The sequence below is a fragment of the Pleurodeles waltl genome, chromosome 5 (assembly GCF_031143425.1).
Source record: "Pleurodeles waltl isolate 20211129_DDA chromosome 5, aPleWal1.hap1.20221129, whole genome shotgun sequence".
In the NCBI taxonomy this organism is placed as follows: domain Eukaryota; kingdom Metazoa; phylum Chordata; class Amphibia; order Caudata; family Salamandridae; genus Pleurodeles; species Pleurodeles waltl.
In genome coordinates, this window is record NC_090444.1 from 1,858,022,281 (window position 1) to 1,858,040,717 (window position 18,437).

At 42.5% G+C, this 18,437-nt stretch overlaps 1 protein-coding gene across 1 annotated transcript in view; it reads left to right on the plus strand.

Moving 5' to 3' along the window:
* LOC138296884 (solute carrier family 22 member 7-like) overlaps nt 1–18,437 on the plus strand; it is a 363,385-nt gene that overhangs the window by 294,481 nt on the left and 50,467 nt on the right. The window contains exons 7-8 of the mRNA XM_069236377.1: nt 7,274–7,383; nt 7,491–7,705. Of these exons, the coding sequence (XP_069092478.1) occupies nt 7,274–7,383; nt 7,491–7,705 (325 nt within the window). The remainder of the gene's footprint in view (nt 1–7,273; nt 7,384–7,490; nt 7,706–18,437) is intronic.

Here is an 18,437-nt window from a genome sequence, read left to right on the forward strand (position 1 = left end):
TATGAATGCAGCTCTTTGGGTGCAGACCAGGGGTTCCAGTGGGGCAATCCTTCTTCTTTTTTTTCCAGCCAGGGATCAGAGATGCTGGGCCACTCTCCCATTCATTATTGTTCAAGCATTTTGTGGAAATCCTTCTCTGTTCTATTCCAAATATTGAATAAATCATTAATATATCTTGTCCATAAAATTAGCTTTTCCAGAAACGTTTCATTTTCTCCTCCAAGGCTATTTCTTTTTCCACCATCCTACTATCAGGGTGGCGTAAAATGGAGAAAACAAAATGTCCATGGATGTTCTAAATCTTTGTATACTTGATGATTGAAGATGAAAATTATGTGGTTAAGACAGGTATCTACCATCGGTATTAACATCTTGGAATATTCACATTCTCCAATGTTGTTCTGTCTCAAAAACATTAGCAAGTTGTTGGATCTATTCTATCAGTTTGAGTCCAAGAAGGACAGTTTTAGCTCTTTTCTAGCAATAGTTATATTTTAATAAACTATTCCCATGTTAGCCTATGGAGCTAATGTACTACTATCAGGAAACATGAAACTTGCAGTTTTATCCTCACCAGGGCATATAAAACATAATGTACAAGTCCTGGGGCACTTAGGGGAGACCTTAGGGGTGATGTATATGTAAAAATAAGATAGTTAGAGACTTTGGAAGTATCTTTAATTCCAAAGCCGAATTTGCCTATAAATTCAATTTAAAAATAGCTTGCAAGTCATGCCTGGTGTTTAAATTGACAGCAAGCACCACAGCAGTGCACATTTAAGGGCAATAAATTTGCTGGGCATCTAAAGCCACATGTTCCTCCATAGACTAGTTATCTACGGGGAGGTTGTCATGCCAACTATGAGTATGACTAATTTGCACATACTTTAGATCGGAGCACTGATTACCAGAGCCCAGGGTACCTTCTGAGTCAGAAAGTCAGCATCCAGTAGTCACAAATGGGGCAACAAGTGGGGGACACAGCTAAAAGCCCTGGTTGTTTACAATACTACTCATATTAGGCAACATAAACTATAAAGTGTCTATCAGTGTCTTAACAGTGTCAAGCATACATAAACAGACACAGACATAGTTCTTATTTGTGCATGAGCAACAAGAAAAGAAGGGAGATGGCCACAGGTTCTGAGTATTCCTGCATGTTCTAGAATGCGAGGTTTATAATTCTATTCAGTGTTCTATGCGTGTTGTTGTGTGTGAGATGTAAAAAAGGAGTATGCATAATGTTGGCCTCCATCCTTGCCTTAAAATCTAAAGGTGAGCAGCACTCAAAGAGGTTATGTCCAATTATTCATTATGACAAAATAGGAAGAAAATGCTAGAGCACTTTGAGCGTGCTTGGTCTTAATCACAGCATAAATGATAATCCTTTAACAATGTTTTCACTTCCTTCACTCCCTTCTTATCTGTTGCATGGCATATTGGGAGATGGAAAAAGTATTCATGCTTTTATTCCCCTTGTTGTTCTTCATTTATTTCTGTATTTTACTTATAGCACATCTAGTATATGCTTAAATTCAGATCTAATTCCAATATCAACTAAATATTGCCACATTTAACTGTTAGGACTTTCTATTGTTACATTCATTTGCATGCAAAGAACTTATATTGGTTTGCTGTTATTTATTTGTGAGTGAGAGATCTGTCTATTGTACTCATTTAAATCAAACATTTTAGAGTTTTTCACTAAATTCATATTGTTTAGTCAATTGGATATCCACATTTTTACGTGTACGTATACAGAAACCAAAGCTAGGATGTCAAGCCTATGCCTAGGTAGTATTAATAATGTCTACAGTATTTTGTATATCACTACAGTTCTCAATCTGTCTTTTTAGATGCAAACATGTAATTCCCCATAGTTGTTTGATCCACAAGATATGTGTGTTTGAAGCCTGATGTGTACCTGGGATTCCAAATTTATCAACACTCATATTCTGATCCCACTGTGTTTATTCTTGAATACTGTATCTATTCCATAGAAATTCATTGATCTACAATCCTCTGTGTATTCCTTCACGTAATGTTTAGCTCTTGAATATTTAGGTTTGTTTTTGTTGACTGCATTTACATGTAGAACATGTAGTATACCCCACACGTTTAATCCACACTTGCATTATAATATGTCTAACACAAATTGTGTGTTAAGATTTTCTTTACGATGTAGATCACTTGTTTTTCTATCTTAGATGTTTTTCATATTCTGTACTACTTTGCAACCTCTACATGTTTTACATCCAACGAACCCAAAGTGGGTTGTTGTTAGTTTTAATTTTGAATTTTATCTTTAAAGTGACTTTGAACATATATTCCTACAGTGCAGATGTTTTTTATTTTTAATGCAGCACAATCAGTTAAAAGAAAACCCCATTATGTGTAATTTGTAAACAAGCCTCAGGAACCATGGACTCCCTTCCCAGCCTCTACTTAATCATGTGTAAACAATAGTTTAGAGGTTCAGAGACTCATTTGGGTGATGAAAATTTTTTTTTTTGATTATAATTCATTACATGCCGTGCCAAGATATGCTCTGCAACACTTTTGTTTAGGTTAATGTTTGTTTGCCGTTCACAATGGCAGTCATAAATATACCAGCAATAAAATACCTTTGTGAAAAGCAAACATTCATACATTTAAACAAAAGTGTATGTTTCACTGTGTGAATCAGACCCGAAATATGCTGCTTCATCACGGCTGAGTATATTAAGAAGTACTGCATTTTATAGTAAAAGCAACAAAGAAATAATAATGTAGTATGCATGTTACAAATAGAGGGGCTGATCACGAACTTGGCGGAGGGGATTACTCTACCCCAGATGTGTCGGATATCCTCTCCACCATGTTACAAGTTCCAAGAGATATATTGAAACTTGTAATACAGCTGGCGAGATATCCATCACATTTGGGGTGGAGTAATCCCCTTGGCCAAAGTTGTAAGCAGGACCAAAATGTCTTCAGGAAAAATATGTCATGAGCGAGGTTTTCATAATTTTTATTAGTCAACATCCTCTTATTCAGAATTATTTATATGTCTTGGTTCAGTTTGAAATTCTTGTATTCAGGGAACATTTTGTTTAGGAGACATGATAACCCCTTCAGCTAATACCAGGTATTCTGCTGCTTTAAAATGTTTGCAAGTTTTTATGAATAATATGCTGATTTGTCTTCTATTAGGTCTCCAAAGTCCAGATCATTTTGGATAAGATGCCAATGTTATTGGAATATTTTTCTGACTTGATTATGTTCTTTGCTATAAGTTACAGTTATTCTAATTTTGTTGCCTTGAGCTGTAATGCTCTATTCTTTTTTGTGAGTAGCATTTCCCCTCTTGTTCTCTTTACTAATATTTCAATGCCACATTTTGTATCATCCTTTTTAAAAATATTGCCTTTTTACCTCACAAATTGTCTTTGTTTCAATTATATTTGTAGAGTTCCGCTCCTCTTCAGCCTTAACCATTCTCAGTACAGAATATTGGTTATCAGTGATTTTTGATGGAAGCTTTCTCCATTTCTCACTGTGTTTGTTCATGGTTGTCTTCAATCCAATGTTACATTTTTCACATAAATAGGAATGCCCCAAAAATATATTTTTTCCTTTTTATACTGTAGATACATGTTGCACCTCATTCATTATTGCTCAAGAATTTTGTGGAAATCCTTCTCTGTCCTATTCTATTGAATAAATCATCAATCTCTCTTGTCCATAAAATCAGCTTTTCTAGAAGCTTTTCATTTTCTCCTCTAAGGCTATTTCTTTTGCCCACCATCCTACTATCAGGTTGGCATAAAATGGAGAAAAAAATGCCCATAGATGTTCTGCATCTTTGTATACATGATGATTGAAGAGGAAAATTATGTGGTTAAGACAGGTATCTACCATGTGTATTAACATCTTGGAATGTTGACATTCTCCAATGTTGTGATGTCTCAAAAATATCTGCATGCTTTTAGACCGATATCATGCTTTATCGATGTTGAGATAGAGACTTTGGGCCTGATTTAGCTCCTGGCAAAGGGGATACCAAGTCACAAATGTGACAGATATCCTGTCCACCTTATTATGATCTCATTATATCCTATGGAGATAATAATAAGGCAGATGGAATATCCTTAACATTTGTAGTGGAGTATTCCACCCACCAAGATCTAAATCAGGCCTTAAGTCAATTGTTACCAGATAAAAACTATTTTGCCAGTTTATGCCTACAATAGAGCTCTTGGATTTTTGATATAAGAACTGCAGCCAAATATTAGTCTACATATTGTGATGTTCTTCAAAAGAGTGAATTTCATGCCAACATTATTGGTCATCCAGGTGGTTTAGTCCAAAACAGATGTATTTTTGATAGGAAGAGTATGGTAGGTATCAATAGATATTATGTTTTTATATACTAATATTCATAATCAGTTATTAAGAATTGAACTTTCCAAGTTTCCAAACATTCATCACATTGTTCTTTTATTTCTTTAATTGGCTTTCTGTTAATTTTTTACTAAGTATTATCGTTCATTTTTGTCATTGCTTCACCAACATAATATTCTTTGTTTATTTTTACAATATTTAAGCCTATATCAGCTTGTTGTATGACACTTTCATCATTTTGTAATATTTCTTTGATAGTCTGTCTGCTTTTCTTTTTTGTGATGTGTCTATTATTTTCTAAATAGGCGAAATAGTGGAACATGCATTTATGAGAAATATCCTATATTTGTATCCATGATTATTGGTATTTAATGATAATTCTTGCAAACCTTACCTTTCTGTTATTGGTTGGAATATTCCTCATTAATTAATTCACATAAATTCATTAAATAAAGAATTAGTTCTATTATAAGATTGATTTAGCCTGTTGAATGTCCTGTCCTCCTGTTATTGATTTATTCTTATATGTTTTCCTATTGCATGCATTTTCACCAGGGGTGAGGCAAAAAATCCTCTCCGCTTGTGGAGTTCGATGTTTTTTTTGCATGCAGTTTGCCAATGTTAAGTTAGCCAAAGCAAGTGAGAATTTGTGACCCTTAGTGTAATTTTCAGGGGCTAGAACACCTCCAGCAAGATTTCTCAACAACAGCAGTCACAGCAGATCGCAACCGTTTTCGTTGAGAAAGCTGCTGATTGAGTAGAACATCTACTTGAGTGGCAGAAAGAAGGAACACCCTCCGGAGGGTCATGTGGTGCTATTCGTGCTGATTTTGCAGCCTGAACAAGCTCCCAGCACTAAAAATCAGCACGAGCAGGGCAGCATGCCTGAATTCCGCCTACGTGTAGAACTCAGCAGAATTTCATTGCGTTTTTATGTAACTCAGCAGAATTCTATGGAGTTAAACTTTGCAAGTTTCAGCCAGGCCTAATTTTCACCAGCTGAAGTGTTCTTATATATTTATATATGCCTATTCTGGTTTCTCTGTAGCCAACATGCTGTTCTGGGCAAAGCAAGAGTTCATTATTCAATAATAATTTTTCAACTTCCATATAGTTTGAGAAATTTACCAGAAAATTTACATTTTAAGTGTCTAGAACATTTTTTATTTAAGTTAGATGCGTAGATTAGATTTTTTTCTTTTTTGACTTCTGGTTTTCCTCTTCCTCTGGTTTTTGAAAGTCCCCATCCTCTTCCTCTAGTGTGCCTTCTGTATATATCTGTCTCATTTCCTCTATAAAAGACATATTTATTTGGTATTGGTATTAATTCTGCTTGTTGTCCCTTCAACCTTTTTTTACTTATTTTCTTCAAACACAGTATGTGCATGTTTAAATTAATATCTAGTTCCTTGATTAAGGGCCTTATTACAAATCTGGCGGTCACTAGACCGCCAGACTCACGGATGGCGGTCGGACCACCACATTACAACTCTGGCAGTCAGTACCACCGCCATGAAAATGCTAGCGGAGAAAGGGTGCAAGGGGCCCCAGGAGGGCCTGCAATGCCCATGTACTTTGCATGGACAGTGCAGGGGCCTCTCTGGTCAGCACCATTGCATTGCTCACTGTCTGCTTTGTAGACAGTGAACATTGAGAGGGTGCTGGTGCTTTGCTGACGGCTTGACTACGAGTCGGAGACAATGCTGCAGGGTGTTTCCCTCTAGGGTAGTGGCCGGAAATTCAGGTTTCTGCCCTCTGACCTAGCGAGAAACTCTTAATGTGTCCGACGGGGAGGTAGCCAGTATGGCGGCAACATCCCCGTCTGAAGTTCAGTCGACAGTGTAAACCATCCACCGAACTCATAATCAGCCCCTTAAAGTTTATGGCCACTGTAATCCGTTGGGACTTCCTATGGTTGCATTAAGTTGTTTGAACAGTCATTATATTGGTTTGTTGTTATAGAAAGTCTTAGGGGCTTGACCAACCCTAGCTGGAATTTAGCTTTTAAGCTGTGATGTCTCCAGACCAGTAAGAGCTAGTAAGATGGCTCAAATGGATGCACAATCACAATGATCACTGGAAGTCAATGGGAGATAATCCCACTAGCAGGGAAATTAAGCAAATACCTCTTTGACCATCTAGGAATGGAGAGGTATGAGATAGAAAACCAAAGGATACAATCCAGGTGGGGATGGTGCATGATCAGGGAATTAATGTGTCCCTGTCACTTCACGAGTGAGAAGGTACTTCGGGTCTTTTCTGCTTTTGGAGGACTTGTAATTGGTCACTTAGGTATGCAAAAACAATAAATATCGCTTAGCACTAATGTGCAAAACATTCCCTACAAATGTGCCAAAGTTTAGCAATTAAATATTTGATGTTTGAGCCACATTCAGGAAGGGCCAATCAAAGCATTACATTTTCAAAGTCAAACATCTTCAGCTTATCAGAAAGAAGTGTACCTTTCTCCTTTCTTAGACTATCAGTGTATGCTACTACAGGTCACAGCTATATTTCACAGTAGTCAATTTAAGGATTTCTCAATAACTAGCATGTTTATTAGAACATGTTGGGTACTGGGTAAGAACTACAAAACTATTTGAAATAGTTATCAGTACAGTAATGAAAGCTTTAAAATGAGTACAGCAGTTATGGGAAATCCCTGATTATGCACCAGGTTGCAGTGAGCCTGTGCAAGTGTGTTGGGGCTACAATAAAATGACTTGATTGTATATCTTTGAAAATGAACAAGAGCTAGATTAAATCCTTTATCAGTGTGTAATCAGTGATCACAAAGCTGAGCTGCAGACACAGCAATGCAGACAAATGTACTTTGTTTAACTAAATACCACAAAATATGTGACTTCTTAATGTACTTCTTTGTTCTCAGGTACTCAATAAGTTAGCAGAAGAGGAGAACACTGGTATTAATTACACATTTATAGACTTATTCCGAACTCCAGTACTGAGGAAAGTCTGTATCTGTATAGGAGCTGTATGGTAAGGAAATTAAGTTTATGTTCTAAAATTTGTGATAATTCCTTGTTTTATGATACAGCAGAGTAATCAGGCATTTTCCAAGTAATTGCTTGTTACATCTTTTGTAGGTTTGGTGCTTTTATTTCTTACTATGGAATGAGCCTCAATATCATAGGCTTTGAGCTAGACATGTACATGACACAGTTCCTCTTCGGAGCCATTGAAATGCCATTTAAGCTGGTAACATATATCTCCTTGAAGAAGGGCGGCCGACGTCATGCACTGGCATGGAGCCTGCTGATCTTCGGCTTCTGCATGGCAATTAATATAGTCATTCCAGAATGTAAGTTTTTTTTAAGACCACACTTTTGTATAAAGATCATTTTTCTTCAAAATATTTTTCCTTGTACTATTTATTACATTGATTTTAATAAAGAACAAAAACAGTTATTAGCCTAGTACTCTAACATGAAGGGTATCTATGATACTCGAGCAGGCCTAGAAATAAACTCACAGCTGAGTATATTCAGTGAGCTTTTCCAAAATACATGTAAAGTATCTAAAACAAAGTTTCACTTAATAGAACAAATTTTCAGTTCAGACCAAATTAAACATTTTTAAATCAACTCTCATAACATAAATATTCACTTTCAATTCTATAGAGTTATCTTCTCTATCATCAGAGTCTTCACTAATCATAATCTCCAACCTTATATCAATTTGTTTGTTAGAGGGATAGCGTTAGAAATAACCATGCTGTCACTAACTTGAAGATAAAACCATGAACCAAGGTGTCAAACAGATCCTCCTGGAAAGTCAACATAGGCCACATCAATAGAAAAATAAAATAAAACAGGCAATTTTCTCCAAGTCTCTAAAATAAATAAGAGCCAGTTTCCTGAAATTAATTGGAAAACAATTCATCTAGATGGCCTAAAATATGATTGAGCCCCCTTGCTAATATCCTTGATACCTCCACCGTTTGAGAAGCCTGCCCTTCTCCCAGCATGAATTATAAGTATGATAACTTGCTCTATGACTGTCTCAATGTATTGAGTGACTCACCGCTTTGTGCCCTGGCTCAGAGTACCGTGTGACAGCTCCACTGTGGCCTTACCCACTCTCTGGCTGACTGCCTCCGGCTCCATGGGAGGTCCACTCTCCCATCTCTGCATACAGCACTTGTAATATGGCAGACAGGATATCCTTCACATTTTGACATTTAACCAAAACAATTGTAAAGAATGAACACAGTACGGATGTTGTATACTATAGCCGACATGTTATCCATTCTGAAATATTCACATGAAGAAAGACTTTTATAGCTGGGAGATTTCAGCTTTTTTTTAAAAAAGTACCATTCAATGAATTATCTTAATGTCCAGTGAAATAGAGTTCCATTCTACAGCTGCACTTACAGAAAAGGATTATTTTTAATCTTTTGTATATTTTTATTATTGTGTTTTACTGGGTTTGTGCCTGCTCCCATAGGTGTGTTGTGCTCTCAAGATTATTCAGATGAAATAGTTTGGGTGACTAAAAAAGGTGGCCTTATGTTTGATGAAGTGCAGTTTAAATTGACTTGAATTAAATTGACTTTGAGTTGAAATTTAAATTCCAACTGCACAACTCACACAATTTTGGTAACTCCATATCATGCTTGTTGGGCAAATTTCCAAAAATCACTCCCTTAAGATACTTTATGGAATTATGTGCTATTCGTGGTACAGATTTACTGCTAATAGAGCAATTTGCTTTAATTTGTGATAAAAAATTACTGCAAACACACAGGATCCAGAATTTGATGTCAGGGTTAATTTCACACTAAAATACAGCTCAAAATGAATGACTGATTTGAATTTTGTGTAATTACATGTAATTTCACATTTCAGTAATTCTGTATAATTACATGAAGGCAAATTATACAGATTTCACAAACATCTGGTTAAAGATAGTCCTTTCTTTCTTGGGGAGCCACTTCAGAGAGACCAATTGGCTATCTGTGTTCAAAATGTCTTGTGCCCAACACCAACCTAGCAGGCTATTTGAGGGTAGCACGATTCAGTTTGCAAATCACAGTGTGTTGGGAGTTTCCATATTTAAGTCTCAACAGTAGTTTGTGTTGACATTCAACTGAGTCTATGAATGTGTAAACATTCAGATTTTTGTGCCAGCAGAAGCCAACTGTTTTTTTGGACTCCTTGATTGAAAATTGTGTTTTAAATGAGTTCAGCTTTAGGTGATGGAGTGAGGTCTAGACTTTAATGTTCTTAAGAACTTTGGTCATGAGTTCAAAATTATTAATAGATTAAATGTTCAGCCACAGTTGGATATCCTTTGTGTAAAAGTTGCCTGGCCTGAGAATAGATGTTTTATGTAAAGGTTGAAAAGCATGGGTACAGGAACAAACCTGAGCTTACTCCATAATGAGTTGTTGTAGGGTGAGAGATGCATAACAGTAGTAGAAAGAGTTCTCACACACAGTCAAACAACTCTCACTTTCGCTCTCTGTTGATACATATACCTATAGTGGGATTTCTGTCTCCCTCTTGGTCATTATTGTATGACTTTCTTGTATGTCTCCGGTGAATGTTGTTGATTAGATGTCTTTCCACTCTGGAGCTTTTTCTTTTGACTAGGTTGATTTGAAACACTGGGAAGACCCTTATAGATTACCTTCCCAGTAGCCACAATGCTACCCAAAACCCCATTGAAATGTTCTGCCTGTTCATAACATGGCTAGCACTCGAGATTCACTGTACCCCTAGTGAGGGTGCAGAGGACAGCCATGCCCCCAGATATAAAGGGTCTATAAGAGCAGCTGTCAAGAGCTGGGCACTTTCTTCAACATCTCCAAGTACTTCCTTCTTTGTGACAGTAATTTGATACTGGATTATGGCAACTCATTCTTAAGCAATCTACTTGAGTCGAGCATATGTAGAAAAGAGGTTCAGAACTTCTACATAACTATCACACAAAACAATCACACACCTAAGATCTACAATCTCTATTTAGAAATATCTATGAAAGTATAACATCTACATGGGATGGACTGGTACCCATCAAAGTGGAAATAAACAAAATTACCTCATGACTCACAGCATATGGCTCGACAAGGATTTTTCACATCTTATGAATCAATTATTTTTATTAAGGTCGAATGCTTGAATTAGTGCACAGTCACTCACCTACAACCCTGAAGGGCCAGCAGCATATTATACTAATCTCCAGAAATGGACGTAGCTAGGCACCTATAACCCAAATGCCGGCGTTATCAATAGTCTTAATGGCCAAATAATTTACTGAACAATAATACAACTCCTCTCCCCCTTCCTTCCGTTAGAGAGATTCCATTTTATAGACTGGTGTTAGTCATGTCCTGCAACAGAGTGTTTATCATGTGTAGGCGGTCAATGGGATCCCTTCCTTGTGTTAATGTCCTATCCTGTGGGGGGGGGGGGGGTGGTTTCAACCTTAACAGCTTCAGATAGTTAGGGCAGGTCAGTTCTTTGAATTCAGTGGACAGGATGCATATAAAAAGGGCCAGTCATTGGCGTACTCACCTGACTGTTGGCCCAGGCTGAGCAAAATCTTATCCATACCCAAGATAAACCAAAGTCTGTGCAACCAGGATATGTATTGTGGGACTGTATTGGATCCCCATAGAGCCAGGATAACTTGGTGTGAAGCCCCAATGCTAGTGCCAAGTGTCGACCACTGTGGGAGTATAGGGGGGACGTCTAAGAATTATGGAGGCCAAGCAAAAAGTAGGCTGGAAAATGGGGAATCAAGGTCTCAAAGGCCCTGTCTATATCGTCAAGTACCTGTTAGCAGAACTGTGATAGTTTACGTCAGTGCCATAGCAGGTGAGTCAGTGTGCCCGTTACTCCACATCCCTTCTAGCATTCTTTAGAGTGTCCCTGAAGCCAAACTCCTACTCTAGTCGGGGTGAGGTACCAGTAGGACATTATCGTATAGGCTGTCTTCCCACTAGAAATATTATGTGTGGTGTGTCTAGCTCTGTAATATATGTCCTCCCACTCCGCATCAGACAAGGTCTGCCAAGTTTGTCTTCCCATCTCTGCTGTCCGTGCATCTGTGCCTTGATCTCCAATTTACTAAGAATGGCATATGACAGTAATTAAGCACTTGTCAGTATGTTTGAGAACTAGCCATTGCTCGAATAGTGTCAAAGGCCATTCTGTATGAGGTCGTATGGAAGGGTGTAAGATACAGTGTCACACTTGTAAGTATTGGACTTAGTCTGCCTCCGCCAAGTCATAGCCCGTTTTAAGCTGTTTGACATGAATGATCCCCTGTGGGTCAAACAGGGCCCACATCCTTTTACAGCCCCCTACCTACCAGCGCTAGAATCACTCAGGCTGCAGCCCAGGCGTAAAGTATAGGTTGTGTAAGATTGGGGGTCATTGGGGAAGGTAAGGATGTTAACCCCCTTCTCATTGCAATTGCACCCCATACGTGGAGACCGCTCGTGTGACCGGTGAGGAATAGATACCCCGGGACTGGTGCTTCTGGAGGAGTCATGGTTCATTCCATATATGGGAGCCCACGACTGCCTGGTCCATAAAGAACCAGCGTTTCTCTCTAAGTGGTCTCCTACATTACATCATGTATCTTAGATGTGAGGCCTGGAAATATGGAAATATAGCAGGAGGGAAGCACAGCAAGGCCCCACTCCCAAGTTGATTGATAGAGAAGTTTTTGCTGCAAGCGTGGTTTCTTTCCCCCAGTTGAATCAATTGATGGCAAGTTGTAGGGAGTGAATCGCGCATCTAGGTGCGGTTAGTGGTATGTATTCAATCCAGCAGAGTAATCGGTCCCCAAAGCCAAAATGTTCTAGTGTTTTAAATAAATAGGGCCAGTGCTCTTGAATGCTTTTTCTGCATCAATGGAGAATAGGAGACTCTCTGTCTTTGAGCGTGAGATTTAAATCATCAGGTGGTAAAGACGTCTGATGTTGTCACCCCCCTAGCACCCGGAATAAAACCATCCTGGTCCAGGAAAACCAGACCTGGCATGATTGGAATAAGACGATGTGCCAGCATGCCAGTGAACAGTTCACTGTTGATGTTGAGGAGAGATATGGGTCAGTAGGACCCACACCGGATGGGATATTTGTCTGACTTGTACATCACCACTATGGATGCCCCTAGCATAAATTTGGTAAGAGTACCCAAGGAAGCAAAGGAGTTAAATAGCCTTGTCAGTATAGGGGCCAAGTTGTGGCAAAATGTTTTGTAGAATAATGGGGAGAAACAGTCTGGGCCCGGGGACTTCATAGGTTTGAACTGGCAGATATTGCCTCCTCGATCTGTATGGGATGGTTGACTGTTTCTGCTGTGTGTGATGGGAAGTATGTCACTGAGTGGGGTGTGAGGTATGGCGAGGGTCCACTTCTGTTCCCTGTTCTTCAGCATACAGGATTTTGTTGACGGTCTTGAAGGCCTCAGCTATCTGTGTATCCGAGTACACTTCCAAAGTTGGAGTCTGTTTAATGACTTGGACATTTCCAGACTGTCTTTTGGCCTGCAAACAGTGCACGAGCAGGTTCCCGCATATGTTGCCCCCTAAGTAAAACTTGTGCTTTAGTCGGAGTAACGCAATTTCTGCCCTGTCTAGGTCTAGGTGCTTAAGTTGCATGCGTGTGCGCTCAAGCTCTCTTCAAATGTGGGGTAACCCAGTGCGTTTATGTATCTCCTAGAGTTCCAAGACTTTCTGTTCTATGGTCTGCTGATTTTCTTTGCTGAGGCAATTTTCGGAGGCTGAGATTACTATGAATTCGTCTCACAGAACTAACTTCAGGGCTTCCCAGAGGGAGAAAAGACTGGTCTGGTTGTCATTGTTGGTCTGTCTTATTGCTGCAATGTTTGTAGGTGGTTGTAGTAGGGAGTCTCTAAGGCGCCATTGTGGTGTAGTTGGGAGGGCATAGTCAAAATGCAGAGTGAGGATCAAGGGGGTGTGGTACCAGAGTGAGATTCAGAGCTATATCTGTGGCCTGGATCAAAGTCGTGATGGCCGGGGTGGCCAGAAAGTAGTCTGAGCATATGTTTTATGTGCTGCGGAGTAGTATGTATAGTTCCTGGTGGTGGGGTGTTGTGTCCTCCAAACATCAGTCAGTCATCAGTCCGCCAGCAAGCTATGACCCTGAAGGGATATATCTCCAGTCTGGCCACATTGTTGGGTCGATAGATCTAGGTCGTTATCCATGCCTAGATTTCGGTCGACTCAATCAGTATGGCTGTGTCTGGGATTTGTAATAGGGGTTAAAGGGTGCACATAATAAATGGTTCCTGTCATTCATTGGGGGTGTAGATGATAGCTGATGTGAGCTGTAGTCTTTTCACTCCTATCCCATGGGAGAGGAATCGATCCCCTTATTTCCGTCACTTTAAAAATTATGTCGCCCTGAAGCAAAGAGGTGAATAGAATGACCACCCCTTCCTTTTTCATGGCATTTGTGGACCACAGTTGATGTGGAAACCATCTTGTGTGCATGTGTTGTGTGTCTTTAGGTAGGAGGTGGGTCTCTTAAAGCAAGTAGATGTCGCTCCCAGAGCTTTCAAGGAGGAACAAGATCGATCTCCTCTTGCTGGGATTGTGGAGGCACCTGATATCAAGGCTCAGCACTTTGATCTCCACAGTCATCTAACTGCAGGTAAGCAGGACTGTAGAGGCTCCAAGTACCCGAATGTGTGGGCTGACAGTGGAAGGAAGTGTGCAGGGGCCACCAGAGTAGTTGGCCTATGCATGGGACAGTGTACCTAGACATGAGGAAGGAAGGGTAACCCCAAAAATAAAAGTAATACCAAGAACCATTAACTTTCAACACTTTAAGAATGAGTCCATCTTCAGTGGCATTCAACCAAGTCGGGTGGGCCATGGGCCAATGGGACAGGAATGTGAGTGCAGTTCTCCTAGGTGTGCTGCTGAGCAGAACATCGAACTCCCTGGTCCCACCATTGGGGCATCTTCTCGTCTGGACATACCGGTTAAGCCTGTGGTGGTTCTTTGTCTTCAGCGCCCCTCAACTCCTTCCACGTGCTCTGAAAGTGCTTGAAGCAATGATTGCCTCTCTTTGGCCATAGCAGCGTAATCTGGGCTCTTGGTACCTTCGAAGTGTTACTGCGGGCAAGTCTTAAACGAGGTCTGGGGTATGATCACAGAATTGTATCAGGTGTTTCTCCAGGGCTTTGTGGAGAATATCCTCCTTCAGCTGGAAGTCATGAATACATTAGTATGTCTCCTAGGGGTGCCCTGCCGGGTCTAGGAGGTCCCACCCGGAGGACATGATCCAATTTGAGCTCCATGTCATTGGTTGCATCCAGGATGTGTTGAAAGAGAGCCTTCACATATCAATCAAGGTCTTGGTTTTTTGCTTTTGTCGGGCTCCTTGAATATGTATATTGTTCCTTCCGGGAACTGTTCTCAAGGTCCTCTGCGCTCAATGTGTTGGTCATGCAGGCGTGCAATTACCTGGTGCATCCATTTGACCTTTTCATCTCTCCTGGTTTCACGATCTTCTACTGCAGAGCCTCTGTCACCTAGGTCCTCCAGGTTGTAGCGAACCTCCTGTAGGTCTGCTGATAGATCTCGCCTGCAAGTCCTCTTTAAGGGAGGAAAAAAAGGCCTCTAGAAATGATCTGGTAACCGGACCTGTTAAGTCTATAGCCTTGAGAGGAATGCCCGTGTTGTGCGGGGGTGCTCCAATCTCCCCATTTAGCCCTGTTGATCTTGTGAGCATGTCTTTGAGGGAGCGGTCCTTCTTAGCCTTAACTGCTTCCATGGTGGGGTGCCACTGGAACAATGGTCCTCGTGTAGTTTTTGCGGCACCCCTGCTCACCTTCACCTCTGCCCTTGTGCGCCTATACAGAGTATAAGATTTTGGAGCATGCTTTAGAAAGGGGGGCCCTCTGAACTCCACCAGAGTCCAAAAATGTTCCATGGCCCCCAGGTTCTCCTATTGCACACGAGGGCCGAAGAGTTGTGGCAGTATCCATGTTTTGTCCTGTTCTCCTCCAAAAAGTGACAAGTTGGTGGGAATCACAAAGAAGGTAACCATCTCACAGCGCAGGCCAGGCAATGCAACACTGTGGGGGTCATTCTGACCCTGGCGGTAAAAGGCGCTTACCGCCGGTCAGAAGACCGCCATTACACCGCCGCGGCCGCGGTAAACCGCCACGGTCATTCTGACCCACAACTGCCAAACCGTCAAAAACCCGACTTCCACTGAAGCCTGCCACATCAGCGGTCAGCGATAAACTGGAGATGACCAAACCTCCACCGTCACGCCAACACAAACACGCCCATGCCATTACGACCCACGAATCCACGCGGCGGTCTTACAACCGCGGTATTCCATTGGCGGTACACACCGCCGCGCTCAAAACACACACACCTTTACAAAACACAGCCACATTGGACAATGTGAAATACACACACCTGATACACATACAAACAACACACCCACACACCCATCACTATATAAAACACACACCCACATCACCCACAAACCCCCACAAATTGAAATTCAGAGACAAGGCGCAATACACAGAGAGAGAGCACAGGGAACGCAAACCACAACACACACAGGAACCCAACCTCATCACCCACACCACATCTACACACAAAACACCACACACCACCACACTCATCACCACAAACACCACCCCACACCTCATCCACACCACCCCATGGCACCCCAAAGACACCCCAGGTTCTCGGACCAAGAACTCAGGGTCATGGTGGAGGAAATAATTAGGGTAGAGCCCCAGCTCTTCGGCACACAGGTGCAGCACACCACAATAGCCAGGAAGGCGGAGCTATGGCAAAGGATCGTCGACAGGGTCAACGCTGTGGGACAGCATCCCAGAAATCGGGAAGACATCCGAAAGCGCTGGAACGACCTACGGGGGAAGGTGCGGTTGATAGTGTCAAGACACAACATCGCTGTGCAGAAGACTGGCAGCGGACCCCCACCCACTCCACCCGAATTCACAGCATGGGAGCAAGAGGTCTTTAACATCCTGCATCCTGAGGGCCTCGCTGGAGTAGGCGGAGGAATGGACTGCGGTAAGTCTAATCTCAACTACTTCACCCCCCCCAACACACCCCCACCCTCACCCCCAACCCCCCAGCACACATCCTCCCTGTTAATGTCTCACCAGCACAACCCACCCAACCCAACACCAACCCCTGAATGCAAACACAAACCATGGACACCCATCACCTAAGCATGACCACTGCACATACCCATCCCCCCCCCCAAACCACCCTCACAACTCCTCCCACAAGGGACTGCCAGCACTGGGGGACAAGGGCACCCACAAATTGCACGCCATGGCACACACAAAAGCAATAACCATACTCTTTTACCCCTGCAGGGCCCGAACGCCAACACACCGGCCAGGAGGGTCCAGATTTGTCCATCCCACCCCCAGAACAGGCCCCCAGTGATGACAGCAGCTCTGTCGACCTAGAACCTGATGACCAGCCCTGACCATCGGGGACCTCTGGACAGTCGGTTACCCTCAGTCAGCCACAGGCCACAGCAGACCTACCCCCCTCTGGAAAAACCAGCACAGCACCCACCCAGCGGGCCCATGCCTCTGTCTCCAGGACAGGTCAAGCAGCGGTGTGTCTACCAGTACAGGGCACCCAGGGTAACCCACCACCCCAACAACAACAGGGACCTGGGGGCAGTGGTAGTGGGCACACCGTCCAGGGGACAGAGGCCCAGGAACAAAGGGGAACTGGGAGGGCTGCTGTGCGACAGAGGGAGGACAGGCCTAGGGAACCCACTGTCCAAGAGGCCCTCACCACTATCATGGGAGCGTACCACCACTCGCAAGAGACGATGGCGACGGTCCTGGCCAGGTTGCAGGAGATCCTGCTTCTGCATGAGCAACAGAATATGGGGTTCCGGGAAGAACTGCGCAGCATCAGTTCCGCAATGGGTACAATGGTGGTGGCACTCAACCAGATTGTCACCACTTTGCGGGACCATGTGGCCCCCCAAAGGACCCCTGCCACTAGCATGGAGGAAGAACAGCCCACCACCTCCGCCAGCGCTAGTGGTCAGGATGCCCCGACACAACAGCAACGGCCCACCAGGACCCCACCCCCTGCAGAACAAGAACCACCCCGCAAGAAAGGCCTGAGATCTAGGAAGAAGACAGAGTAGGATGTCAAGACCCCGGCCATGCACGGATCCCCCCTGATGTCATGCCACTGTCCCACTTGTTCACCCTGTCCAACCTTGAACTGCCCCAGCTCCACCTTCCACAGCTATATGGACAATGGACCTGTAGGAACGACAGTCTGGACTCTGCCATGGACATGCCTCCATCATCACCCATCACCCTTTTTTAACTATACACCTATTTTAAAACTTCAATAAACACAATTATTGCACAAAAACCAACTGGATTCTGCTATCTATTTATTTAAACCAAATGTATTCGATATAACCAACAAAACATTTCTATTTACATTGTGATGACAACATACCAGTGTCACACAGCGGTAGTCCATGGGGAAAAAAACCAGAGGGCACTCCGTGGGGATCAGATCACTGAAATAGGAAGTGAAATACACAACTAAGTTACCATACATTGGGGTGAAAGGTCAGACAGTAGAGAGCCACCACAGTTACAGATATAATACAATGCAGGAGTAGATTCTTACCTGTGTGTTACTGGAAATACTGCAGTATCACTCTGTCCCTGTTGTCTGTGTCGTCCTCTTCGTCTTCCTCCTCTTCACTCTCCGCAGGCTCCACAGTGGCCACAACACCACCATCTGGACCATCCTCCTGCAGGAAAGGCACCTGGCGTCGCAAAGCCAGGTTGTGAAGCATGCAGCAGGCCACGATGATATGACACACCTTCTTTGGTGACTACATTAGGGATCCACCAGTCATATGCAGGCACCTAAACCTGGCCTTCAGGAGGCCGAAGGTCCGCTCAATCACCCTCCTAGTACGCCCATGGGCCTCATTGTACCGTTCCTCTGCCCTGGTCCTGGGATTCCTCACTGGGGTCAATAGCCAAGGCAGG